This window comes from Mustela nivalis, assembly GCF_964662115.1.
Source record: "Mustela nivalis genome assembly, chromosome: 17".
NCBI lineage: Eukaryota > Metazoa > Chordata > Mammalia > Carnivora > Mustelidae > Mustela > Mustela nivalis.
In genome coordinates, this window is record NC_139036.1 from 4,670,612 (window position 1) to 4,682,929 (window position 12,318).

General features: G+C 56.4%; 1 protein-coding gene across 8 annotated transcripts in view; it reads right to left on the bottom strand.

Moving 5' to 3' along the window:
- Positions 1-12,318, bottom strand: part of MYH10 (myosin heavy chain 10) — a 118,511-nt gene that overhangs the window by 30,766 nt on the left and 75,427 nt on the right. For all 8 annotated transcript variants that reach the window (XM_082708190.1, XM_082708195.1, XM_082708192.1 and 5 more), the window contains 6 exons: positions 5,748-5,941; positions 5,531-5,652; positions 3,900-3,969; positions 3,654-3,814; positions 518-626; positions 304-435 (listed from right to left, as the gene is read on the bottom strand). In XM_082708190.1, the coding sequence (XP_082564316.1) occupies positions 304-435; positions 518-626; positions 3,654-3,814; positions 3,900-3,969; positions 5,531-5,652; positions 5,748-5,941 (788 nt within the window). The remainder of the gene's footprint in view (positions 1-303; positions 436-517; positions 627-3,653; positions 3,815-3,899; positions 3,970-5,530; positions 5,653-5,747; positions 5,942-12,318) is intronic.

Consider the following 12,318-nt stretch of genomic DNA (forward strand, 5'->3'; position numbering starts at 1 on the left):
TCTTTTTTCCCTCGGGGTCCCATGCAAGCAGTCCCAGGGAGGGGATGCTGCTGGGAGCCTCAGAGAGGGAAGGTGTCAGACACCCGCCCCATGGCAAAGGTGACCAAGAAAGACCAAGGCAAAAACACAGAGGCCGGCTGACGTCAGCGTCTACAAACCCAACTGTGTGGGGCCACGTATCTGCTGCCCCCTTCCCAAATGCCTGTGCTCTGGGGGAGCAGTGAGGACCCGAGCAGGGTCGGAGGCCGGGGCGGGGGATGGCCCGAGTGGGACGGCTTGGGGCGCGGTGGCTGCGGCACGCACCTGCTGGTGCTTCCTCTCCATCTCCTCCAGCTCGCCCTCCACCTTCGTCTGCCTCTCCTTCACCTTCAGCAGCTCCTCGTCCTTGGCCTGAAGCTCTTCCTCCTGGCGGGTCACCTGCAGGAGCGGCTTCACCTGTGGCAGAAGCGTGAGGTGAGAGCGGCGGGGTCGCGCGTTCGCCGGCCTCCCCGGGCAGGAGCGCGCGCGCAGGGCCCACCTTCGTGAAGACGCGCCACCACTGCCAGTGCCGCAGCTTCAGGTAGGCCGCGCAGTTCCGCTGCAGGACCTTCAGGGCGCTCAGCTGCTGCTGCTTCTTGGCGAAGGCCCTGCAGAGCCCACGACAGTCAGCGTGGAGAGCGGGCAGAGCGGGGGCGCACGTGGCTCGCGGCCCCGTTCCCCGATGCTGCTGCGGGGCACCCCTCGGCTGCCAGGGACCCACATTCACTGGACCCACGTTTGCAAGCAAGTGTGTGCTCCCGGCCACCAGTAAGCCCCTACTTCCCCGGGGTGGTGAGGACGGGACCGACCTTCCCATCCTCCCTTTGCTGGCGGGCAGTAACCTTCAGGAGCAACTGCTTTTCCTGCACGCCCCCTGCCCCCTTTCCCAGGTGATCTCCCTCCTCCTCCCCCAACTCTGTAGGGCCTAGGTCCGGTTAATGCCTCTCCTTCACAGACAAGGGCCCAATAAGTCAGGACGCAGATGCTTCTGGAACCCCGGTCTCGTCGCCAGGTCTGGGATTTCCCATTTTCCCATCTTCCCATGCTGCCTTCTCAGGCCGTGGGACCTGAGACCCCCTTGTTGAATTGTCCGGAATCCAGCATTTTCAATTTCTCACTGGCCTTGGGGAACAGAGCTGTTTCTGAAGTACCCCCCTCCCCAGCCCGCGACCAAAACAACCCCCAAGGGCCCAGCCAAGTTCGCTGGGCTGCCCCTCCTCCTAGGAGGCCACTAGTTTGTCTATGCACGATGGCACTTCCAGGGAACACAGGCTCCCCACGTCTTGCTCCCTCCCCGTCTGGCTCTGTCCCACCACCTCACTTGAGCTGTCCCCTCTGCCAGGTCTGGTTTGCCCGTGGGACCACATGCTACTTAAAGCATTCAGATCCCCTGGGTTTCGGGGCACTGGGGTGCGCTGCGGCCTCCTTCACTCTCTGTCGCAGTGAGCACGACCCAGGAGCTCTGTGGTCCCAGCCTCCAAGCCCGCGAGCGAGCGACATACTCAGGGCCCCTCAGAGTACGGCTGCTGGAAGGAACTAACACCTCTAGGCCTGTGGCGGTTCCTCTCACGACCTTCCCATAGCACCTTGTGAGACTGGCGACAGGGTTCTCCTGGGAAGAGAAGTGCTTGGTGGAATTGGAGAAGATGGTAAGAATAATTTACGACGATCGTCCTTTTGCCGCAGCAACGACCGGTATGCACTGCGATCATGGAGGACAGTCTTCAGAACGGAAGGTTCCAGGTCTAGGGCACAAACGGCGACTTTTCACCCTTCTGCAGCCTGAAGGTCACGTGTCCTCGCAGGAATCCCAGAACTTCCGTGTTGCCCACTTGCTGGTCAGAATGTCCTCCAGCCCGCCGCGCGGCTCCCTACACGGCCTTCGTCCTTCTCACAGGAGCCCACCAGCCGGGCAAGTTTGGGCGAGCCTGAATCACAGTAGTTTCTGCTATAAGAACAATAGTTTCAAAGTATATTTTTGGGGGCTACAGAATAGCTTCTGCCTCCCAGTTCTCCGAGAACACGGTCAGCGTCCTCCTTGCTGACAACCACTGCCCAGTGGCGTCCATGCGTCTCTGGGAGGAAACGGTCAGAACAGGCCAAGAACATGCCAGTCACTCGTCCAAACGAGGCAGCTGGATTTCCTTCCCTGCAACCCTCACATGAACCCGAACGCTGGCCGGGCAAAGGGTGCCACCGGCTCTGTTCACAGCGGGGCTCGGTGACCCGCGTCTGGTACTCAAGTGTCAAAGCCACCTGTCTCCTCCCGCATCTCCTGGCGGCTCCCCGCACCTCCACCTCAAGTTCATGGACTCCTGGGCACATGCCTGTCTCTCTGCCTACTGTCAGCACGATGCTGAGGGTTCCCCGCTCTCCGCCGGTGCTTCTGAGGAGACACCTTCATTCACTGCTGGACCCGAACCCTAAGTCCAGCCCAGCACACACTTTGTGGGACCGACGGGCTGCAGGCACCGAGCCACCCCTTCCGCAGCGGTCACACAGGCGCGCCCGTTTCTGAGTCCGTGAGATGAGATCTCTGGTTCTGATTACTGGTCTCCACATGACTCTCACAGGGCTTAGATTTCAGTGAAAAGGCCGCACACGCTTTCACCACGTACGTAGTTCATTCCCCATGCTTCGGACAGTTCTGTGTTTCTGGTCGCTGTCAAAGCGTTACCTGGAGGCAGTTGGCTGTGCCCCCTCACGTCCCCGCAGGCACCTGTGGGCCGCAGCTCTGTTGACAGTTACCATGCTGTCTCCCAAGGCTTTTGCTCCTTCTGCCCACGTGTCCTGGCATGAATCACTGAAAATGTCACATTCTTCTTGGGGTTTCCGCGCCTCCTCCTTAGCTGGGATCCCGTTACGTGTGGGCACAGACTCACAATCTCGCGTCCACCTCGTGGGGCAGAAACCCCTCCCGGCACCATGGGGCAGACCAAGCCCCGAGCTGTGGACCGAAGCCTCTGGGCAGACGCTGCCGCCTACAGGACCCCGAGAGCAAACTGTACCTCCTTCCCCAGCGCCGGCCCCCTGTGGGAGGAGGTGAGGAAAAGCCCATCACCAGACCTAGGCCCTTCTGATCAGATCTCGAGTCCGGCAACCACTCTTGGTCTCCATCACCTTCCTCGGGCCAGGGAGAGCCGTCTTCCCAGCATCACCCCAGAGCTGCCCAGGCGGCCCACCCGATGGCCCCACTATAGTCCGTTCTGCCAGCTGGGTGACCTGGAAATCCCAGCTTACCCGGCCATGCTCCCCACGCTCCTGCCCCATGGGGCCACAGCACCTGCTCACAGGATGGTGACATGTTCCAGACTGTGCCATGCTCCCATCAGTGGAAGGCTGCTCTGCCCCCACCCCCATCCCAGAGCCAGGACATTCACATCCTGTGGGTCTCACAGCCTCAGAGCAACCTTCACTGAGAACCTGTGCTGACGTGAACACCTGAGCCCTTGATCTTCTGCCTCGGTCCCTTGTTTCTTTCCTCAGGGCAACGTGTCCTCGGGTGGGACATCCAGGCATGCACCTGGACGTCCGTGCCGTGAGGACACGATTCCCACAGGACGGGGACCTCATGTCCCACAGTGCTCGGCAGGAGCATGTGCTCGAGGAGCATCTTGTTCGTGACCCCCACTTACTTCCTGGCCAGGTAGCCGCGGCAGACGGCCTGGAAGAAAATAATGATGTCGGTAATTTTCAGGTCCCTTTCTTCCTCCAAGTGGGCCAAAACGCCAGCTCTGAAAAATATCTTGCTCTGTCCGATTCTGTACAAGTTTGGGTCCAGTTCTAAAGCCCGGATCTGGAAAGAGAAAGAGCCCGTTTACTCCTGGCCACGGGACAGACTGTCGGCAGTCCACAGAGCAGAGAGGCCCCGGAAAGCTTACCATCCGCTCACACGCCTGTTTGCCGTCCATGAAACCCTTAGGGATCGCATTGGGAGTGAGGATCTCGTACCTGTAGGAAAACCAGCCCAAAAGTCTCCTGTAAGAATCTGTGGGAACATCTGCCTCCTAACTGTGAGTTCGGGTTCTCTAAGAGGCGAAGAAGGGATAGGACATCATGTCACAGAAGAGTCAGGATGGGACAGGCTTCTGATTCCAGACGATGGGGTGATGGCCTCAGACTTTCTGCAGGTCTGGCTTCTCTTTCTTACAACAGGAGGCAAACTGGTGTCCTGGTGGCTCCCTTGCGCCTTGACCTCAAGGACAAACACCGGGTTCCCCAAGGACAAACACCGGGTTCCAGAAAGTGTGGCAGAGTCAAGGCATGGTGTTTGAAAAAAACCTTACTTGTCATTTCCCCCCAGATGTTCACAGGCCTTTTAAAACACAAGGAGAACGTGGCCCCCTGTGTGATGTGTGGGCGTTTACTATGGAAAAGAGTAATACCCAGAGGCCTCCACTTCCAACAGCAGGAGGAAGCAAGGGGCGTTCAGCACAGCACTGGTCCAGGCGTGCCTGTGCTTGCTGGGGTGTACATATAAGATCTGGGCACTCAGGTGGGTTGTACCGCAAGAAAATCACATCTTAGCAAAAAAAAAAAAAAAAAAAAAAAAAAAAAAAGGCGTTTAAGGCATGAGTCCTGGCTGTATCACTCGGCTTCGCATTCTGGATGCCAGCTGAAGTGCTCTTTCTCCTATCAACACAAAGCGAAATTCTACCGTGTTTATCAGACAGTGGGGCCACAGTTAAGGCCTCCCGAAACCCCTAAAGACGGGAATCATTTGTCAGCTGGGTTCCATCTGGAACGGTGTCAGAAAGCACCTTTCCTTGACCTGTGGACTTGTTTCTAAGATGGAACAGCCAATGCAGTCAGAATTGAAAATCTGATTTCCAGGGAAAAATGGAAAAAAGCAAATGGCACAATACCTAAGGATACATAAATTATACAATACGTATAAAAAAATCGATTTCTCCTGTTTTCATTCATTTCTATTGCAACCACTTTTGTTGATCTTCTGCCTTTTTACCTTCATCCTTTTCTAATCTATCTGATTCCCCTCCCCACCCCGCGTTAGTAAAAGGATGGCCAGCGTCCACGTGGGCACGCACACGGTGGAAAACGTATATACACGTTTGCACACGAACACACCTACATCCCCAAATGTCTTCAAAGTCGCTTCTGAATGACTTATTGATTTCTGACTTTTTAAATCTTTCTGAAGGAACATACACGTTACTCCTATTCTTAAAAAATCGGATAGAAAATAATCACATGTAAATCCCAAGTGGGACTGGGTGCGTGGCCGACTCGGAGGTCCAGCTCCCACCGCCGGGAGCTCCCCTGCCACACACCCTCAGTGGCCTCTGTACAAAGACAGCGCTTGGCAGTCTTGGCCACCGACACGGTAATAGTGACAATAATGATAATCATCATCATCCCTTTCCTATGCGAAAAGGCAACCGAAACCATCCATCCAGGAAGCGAGAAAATGGTCTTCCCTGTCAGCTCCCTGTTTTGAGGTATCAGGAGCAGCTCTGAAAACACCTGGGAACAAGGTCAAAGTCGGCGGTACCTCTGCCGGAACTCCTGGAAGACGATCCGGTTGGGGAAGCCCTGGCGGCAGATCCGGATCCCCTCCAGGACTCCGTTGCAGCGAAGCTGGTCCAGCACCAGGTGCGGGTCCAGTTTTCCAGCCTGACAACCAAGCAAACGACAGTCGGACCCCTGAGTTGCCATGGCCCGACCCGGGGCAGCCGGAAAGAGCCGCAGGCACCTGGTGGGACACGCACCCGCTTCTCGTGATTTGGGATGATGCAGCGCACGAAGTTGGGGTTCGTGTTCCGCAGCGTCGCCATCAGCTTGGCGAGAGACTCCTTGTACAGCTGCCCGACGGTCCGGAACATGCCCTTCTTGGTTTTGTAGGCAGAGCCAAAGGCCGTCTCCGTCATGCCCGTCACCTGGTCCAGACCCACAATGCGGTCCACTGTGGGGAATAAGAAAGGGACGGCAAGTAAGGCCCCAGGGACTCTTCTGCGGTGGCAGGAGACACAGCGATAGTGCGGCAGCACAAGCTTTGTGGGGCGGATGAGAGGAGGTGCCGTAGGGAGGTGAGGCAGTCAGCGAAGACACCGCACAAGCCGTGGGACCCACAGCCACACGCCCCCATGGCAGGGTACCAGGTGTTCCAAACCCCCCGCCAGCAGAGGCCTCCTGCTGACGGACACACGGGCTCTGGGAACGGCCTGCCTGTGTCGCGTACCAGCGCGTGGGAAAGGCGGGGTCGCCACAGGCATGATTGATACACAAAGGGACACGGGGACAGGTCTTAGGGTGGGAAGCGGCCTGCAGATACACGCACCTGCACCGAGCAGAGCCCCTTAAGGAAGAGGCTCCAGTAGGGGGTGGGGCCCAGGGGGAGGGACCAGGGTCCTCTCTCCTCCGTCACCAGACTTTCGTGCCAATCACTCAGGTTTCAAGAACAAAGGGGAAAAAGCCTGGAGGAGGGACGGGTGTGCACCAGCTCTGTCCTCCAGGCACGAGGATGCTCGCAGCGGAGGAGCTCCTGATGGTGATGAGACCAATCGGGACACCTCACTCTGTGGGCAGCGTGGACGCGGCCGGGGACCCACGCGGCCTTGACCCTTCTGAGCAGGACCATGCACATAGCCACCTTGTGGGGCGTTGCGTGCGGAACGTGTCCTCACTTAAAACAGCCGTGAAGGACAGGAAAAGCATGCAAGTATGCGCTCAACGCTACACACTGATGCCCGGCCAGTCCTAACAGCCACCTCCATGTGTGCGGTTTGTTCCCTAGACGTACAGCACGTGGGGATCCGGCCCTGGGGAAGAACTTTGTGAGCAACACCTTGCTCACGTCTCCACTCCCAGTGAGGCTCTCAGGGAACAGGACACCCTGACCCTGGAGGGAGGTCCCCGAGCCCACGGGGCAGACCTTCAACGCAAGCCGGGGACACGATGGGCTTCGCCTCCAGCCCCATGCACACACCCTGTCCTACAACGCTGGCGAAGCAGAGCCACCGGACTTGGAGGGGGTCAAGGCTCCTCCTGCCTGTGCCCCCAAGGCAGGCCACCATCTACCTCAGAGGCTGCCAACTGCCATTCCTTCCTGTGCCTCCAACCTGTCGCTCCTCACTTGTTCCGGCAGAAGACAGCCCAGCCCTACCCCTGCACGCGCCACCATTCCGTGAACTTCCCTTGACCTTGGGTCTGCCCACTTCTCGGTCTCCTCCATGCCAAGCTTCCTTCCAGAAGAGTTCACACACTTGGTACCCCCTGTGCCTTCCACGAGTTCCTGCTCCCTGGGCACCTGACTGGCTTCCAGTCTGCCCTCCTCCCCCAGCCTGATGCCATGCAGGCAAGGACTGGCCCGTGGCCAGCTGCAGACACCGCCCAGTGCTAGCCTGACCTGGGTGCGTCTGCTTGTGGGACCAGCCTCTCTCCACCCCTGACTTCTCCTCTGGACCCCATCCCCCTCTGCAGCTACTCGGGTTTCCCGGAGCACTGCGGCACTTGCTGGGGCTCCGAACTCCACCAGGCCCTGAAACCCTTCTGTGGTAAGGCAGCCACGAGGAGAGGCGCACGCTACTTGCCCTGCTTTTCTCAAGGCACATTCTTGTCTGGGGGCCTCTCCTTTGCGACTTGAACCAGCTTTACCTGACGACCCAGCACCAGAGTGCCTCTGCCTTCACAGATTCCTAAGTGCCCAGCATGACATCTGCATCTGGCCTATCGCACGTGTTGGTGAATCAACACGGCAAATGCTGAATACTGTGACAATTACTGACAGCGAGAACATCACGGAGAGAAAAGATGCTGTGAAAGACATCGGGTCAGAGATCTCTCTGGAGAAGCTCTATTTACTGCCCAATGGGGAAGAATGAGCCTGTGGAGAATCATTCCAGGCAGCGGAAACAGCATGGAAAGAGCAAGGACAGGACTGACAGCAGCCCGTGCCAAGAATGCACGACACTTGGGGAGGCGTGGGGCGCCCAGGCTGGCTGCGGCGCCCAGGACCAGTTGGGGAGGGGTCACTGGAGAAGGAACGGCTGTGCCGGTCCAGGCTGAGTGAGATGAGGGGGGCGGAAGCAGTGATCGCACAGGAGAGGGAGAGAGGAGATGCGAGACATCTTTCCGTGGGAGGACTGACTCGCTCTGATGATTAAGCTGACGTGGAAAATACGACAGACGCGTCAAGAATAAGTCCCAGGGTGCTGGCTTGAGCAGCAGAGTGGCTGGGGGTGCCGCTGCCAGATGGGGGAGAAGTGCTTTTTATGAGCAGGAAGACAGACTCCAAATACTCTACATTTGGAGCACGTAACACACGAGAACGTTCCAGCCTGTTGCTAAGAAGAAAGGACTGCACTAGGAAGGCGGATGTGGGAGCTGCTGACTCGGAGAGCAGTCACTGGACCAGATGGGCCAGCTCAGGGTAAATGGCGAGGGACAGGGGCCTGGGACCAAGCTGGGGACAGAGGAAGAGCCAGATAGGAGAAGGGGGGAGAAGGAGCCGGAAGCAGGAAGGGCGGGAGGTCAAAGTCCTACAGTGGAGAGCCTGTTCTCTGCCTCACTGTCCACCTGGATCTGCCTCCTCTGCCTCCCCTGGAAGGGGTATAGAGGCCAGAGACTGGGAAGAGTGCCTCGACTGCCCTGCACCAACTGCTCACCAAAACTGGTCAAGCCAAGCCCCCAAATGTCTTCCATCCATCCCTCGGTTCCATGGCCCTCGTGTGGGCTCTCAGCCCTCCCCCCGGTTCCTCCCCTGCAGCGCCGTCCAACCTGCTCCTTCCTCTTCTCCCCGAGCCACCATGCTCTTCCTTACAAGGACACCTCTGGTTCCAGGGTCACGATAACCGGTCTTTCTGGGAGACCCAACCGAACAGGTTCTTTATTCCCATACTCCAGACCCTTCCACGTCTCCTGCAGCTGGTAGGGCATGGTCCGCATCCCCTGGTCTAGAAGTGTAGCTGGCAATGCAGAGCTCGGTCCTGAGCCAGGGACCCCTGCCCTCACGAGCTGTGCCATCGACTGCTCCAAGTCTCAGTCGCTTCCTGGGTAAACGGAGCCCCCGTGACTGAGCTCAGACAGATGTGAGGTGCCTGGAAAACGTTCTAGAACTCCATGAAGGGACCCCTGGCCACTCTGCCCTCCCCGGCAGCTCCATCTACAAACTGGGTGCATTTTCTCAGACACCAGACCCTCAGGTCTTGTCTTTTTCTCCCTGCCCTGAACACCCGCCCCTCCTTCCAGCCATCCTGACAAACACGTCTTGGCTTTTAAATCCCTACTCCGTGACCCAGCTACCTCTTCTGAGGCCCCCATGTCCACCCGGTGTCCAGACTCGGTGGGCCCCTCCCTCCTCTGGGCTTCAGATCGCCGAGGCCAGATCCCGGGACAATGCCCCCAGCACTGTGTGTTCCTACTGCCTGGGGCTCCCCTGGGGACAGCTCTCTGGCACCGGGCACACGCACACACATCCCAAGAGCTGCGGCCTGGGGTCTCTGGACCCCTCCAACCACCAGCTCAGACCATGTCCTCTGCTTTCCCATCTTGGCCGCCACGTGGTGCCCAGCATGCAGGAGCCACGTGATGACCTCCCCTCGGTGAGGTCACCCACGAGAATGAGTCACCTCCAAGGCCAAGGAGGAGGGGTGCAGTGTGAGGGCGGTCCTTCCCCATGCTGTCAGCTGGTGACTCAGCCCGCAGCCCCAAGCCTGGGCTGCTGTTTACACCAAAGATGGAAATGCCATCACAAGGAAACTGATCCCCAAAATAAGGGAACCCAAAACGAGGTATTTGGATTTTGAAAACATTAACGCTTTGGATTTTCAGACTTTTTTGTTTAAAAATCTAAACGGGGGGTTGGGGTGGGGGCGGGGGCGCCTGGGTGGCTCAGTGGGTTAAAGCCTCTGCCTTCAGCTCGGGTCATGATCCCAGGTCCCAAGACTGAGTCCCGTATCGGGCTCTCTGCTCAGCGGGGAGCCTGCTTCCTCCTCTCTCTCTGCCAGCCTCTCTGCTTTCTTGTGATCTCTGTCAAATAAATAAATAAAATCTTTAATTTAAAAAAATAAATAAAAATCTAAACGAGGGTTCAGTTCTAACAATGAGCAAAATTATGTTGTGGGTAAAAGACACTTTGAGAACTTCTTTAAATGATGGAGGCCACACTAGTAATATAGGATTTCACTCTAAGGCCCAGAAAAACCTCTATTTAAAAAGAATATTTTCTTGGGGCACTTGGGTAGCTCAGCCAGTGAAGCCTTTGCCTTCAGCTCAGGTCATGATCTCAGGGTCCTGGGATTGAGCCACACATCGGGCTCCCTGCTCAGAGAGGAGCCTGCTTCCTCCTCTCCCCCTGCCCCTTCCTCCATGCTCACATGTCCTCTCTCTCAAATAAATAAAAAGAGTATTTTCTTGTTGAGGAGCGCCTGGCTGGCTCAGTCGGTGGAGCGTGCGACTCTCCATCTTGAGGTCCTGAGTTCGAGCCCCACACAGGGGGTAGAGATTACCCAAATAAATAAAATGTAAAAAAAAAAAAAAAAAAAAAAGAAAACAAGCAGTTTCGTCTTGAAAGTGGCAAAAGCAGGTACAGAGAAAGGCAGAAAATGCAAAGGTGAGATTCTAGCAGCTCCTTGAAATGAGACCTGCTACGGCTACTTCATCCTCCCAGTGCTGCAGAGCCCGTGGCTCGGGGTAACCGAGGGCTTGGTTTGCCCCCCCCCCCCACTGCCAACTCCCCTATCTGCCATGTTAGGGAAGGTAGGCGAGCATTGCTGGTGGGCAGGATACATTATCTGGTTGCCTAAGAGCCTGAGAGAACTTGAGTATCTCATGCCGACAAGTCATTCGTCTAAGAAAACTTAAGCGGAGGGGCACCTGGATAGCTCAGTGGGTTAAGCCTCTGCCTTGGGCTCAGGTCATGATCTCAGGGTCCTGGGATCGAGCCCCGCATCGGGCTCTCTGCTCAGTGGGGAGCCTGCTTCCTCCTCTCTCTCTGCCTGCCTCTCCACCTACTTGAGACTGAAATAATATCTTAAAAACAAAAAAACAAAAACTGAGGTCCTCATTAAAAAAAAAAAAACCAAAAAACTTAAGTGGACAGTGACCAATAAGATGAGTCCCACAGACCTAACACCTGTAAGGGCACAGTTAGATTCAGAAGAAAAATTCAATTTGCAATTTGTAATCATTGGTCTCATAAAATAGCTATGAATGGTGTTTTTTTTACCGAGGAATGCTGTTTAGTGCCAGAACGCTTAGCTACTCTGGTCTAGGGGCCAGGCTCAGGGTGCAAGAGCTCTGCGAGATTTTTCACGTTCCTCTCGTCTGCATGGGCCAAATCACTAGCGCTACTGCATCGCACCGCTGTATTTAAGCCGCTCTTCGGACACTTTTTGGTAGGAACCAATAAAGGGGGACAGACATATCTGAATGTTCATTTTAACAGCCAGATGATGAATGAAAACTGCACTGAATATTCCTAGAAAGGCCTCTAGGATCTGGCACTGGGCCAGACACGCAGCACGTTTTTAGGACTCACGTAAACAAGTCAAGACAGTTCTACTCTGGCGTACAGAAATGTCGCCGCCAGGTAAGCGCAGGTTGGGAAATATGGAAGTGCTACAGACTCCATATATCCCCGTTGTGTGGTAACACGAGGGCGCTGCTTCCACTCCTGGACAGGGGGACCAACTTGCTCGTTGTTCTGGAACGTCTGGAAATTCTCAGAAAAATTTGAGCAAGTCCCCAGGTCGACAGGGAGCATGTGATTCTAAGCATCTTCCTCCGGCTCTGGAACTCTTCTCGTTACTTCCCGGGGACGCCGGGCAACTCAGCACACCTGCCCCTCAGCTTGGTCCTGGTGCTCAGGGAACCTGGGGGACTTGCACCAACTCACCGCCAAGGACACAGTTGCTGATTTTCTGGTTTTCGTTATTAGGGCAGCAGCCACACAGCCGCAGCCAGAGACCGGCTCACACTCACACTGGGAGGCATGACGCTCACAGCCCTGGCAGCAAGTGTCACTGTCCCCACGTGACCTCAGGGACTCATGCAGCAAAACCTGGAGGCTGCTTCTCTTGGCGCTCCCAGCTCTCATTAAGGCTCAAGATTAAAAACAGAAACAAACCAGGACAAGAATTTTCCGCACAACAAAACCCTCCATCCGCTGAGAAACCTCCGTGCCGTTTAGCTCTGCACACAGACTGCGTCCGAGCCGCCCCCCAGGTTCTAAACAAGGAGAGATCATGGCTGATGGGCAGGACTTACAAGATTGAAGACTGCCATCTTATCAGTTCTGCTACCCGGTTCTACGTGGAACCTTCTTTTGTCACTTCCTGGACC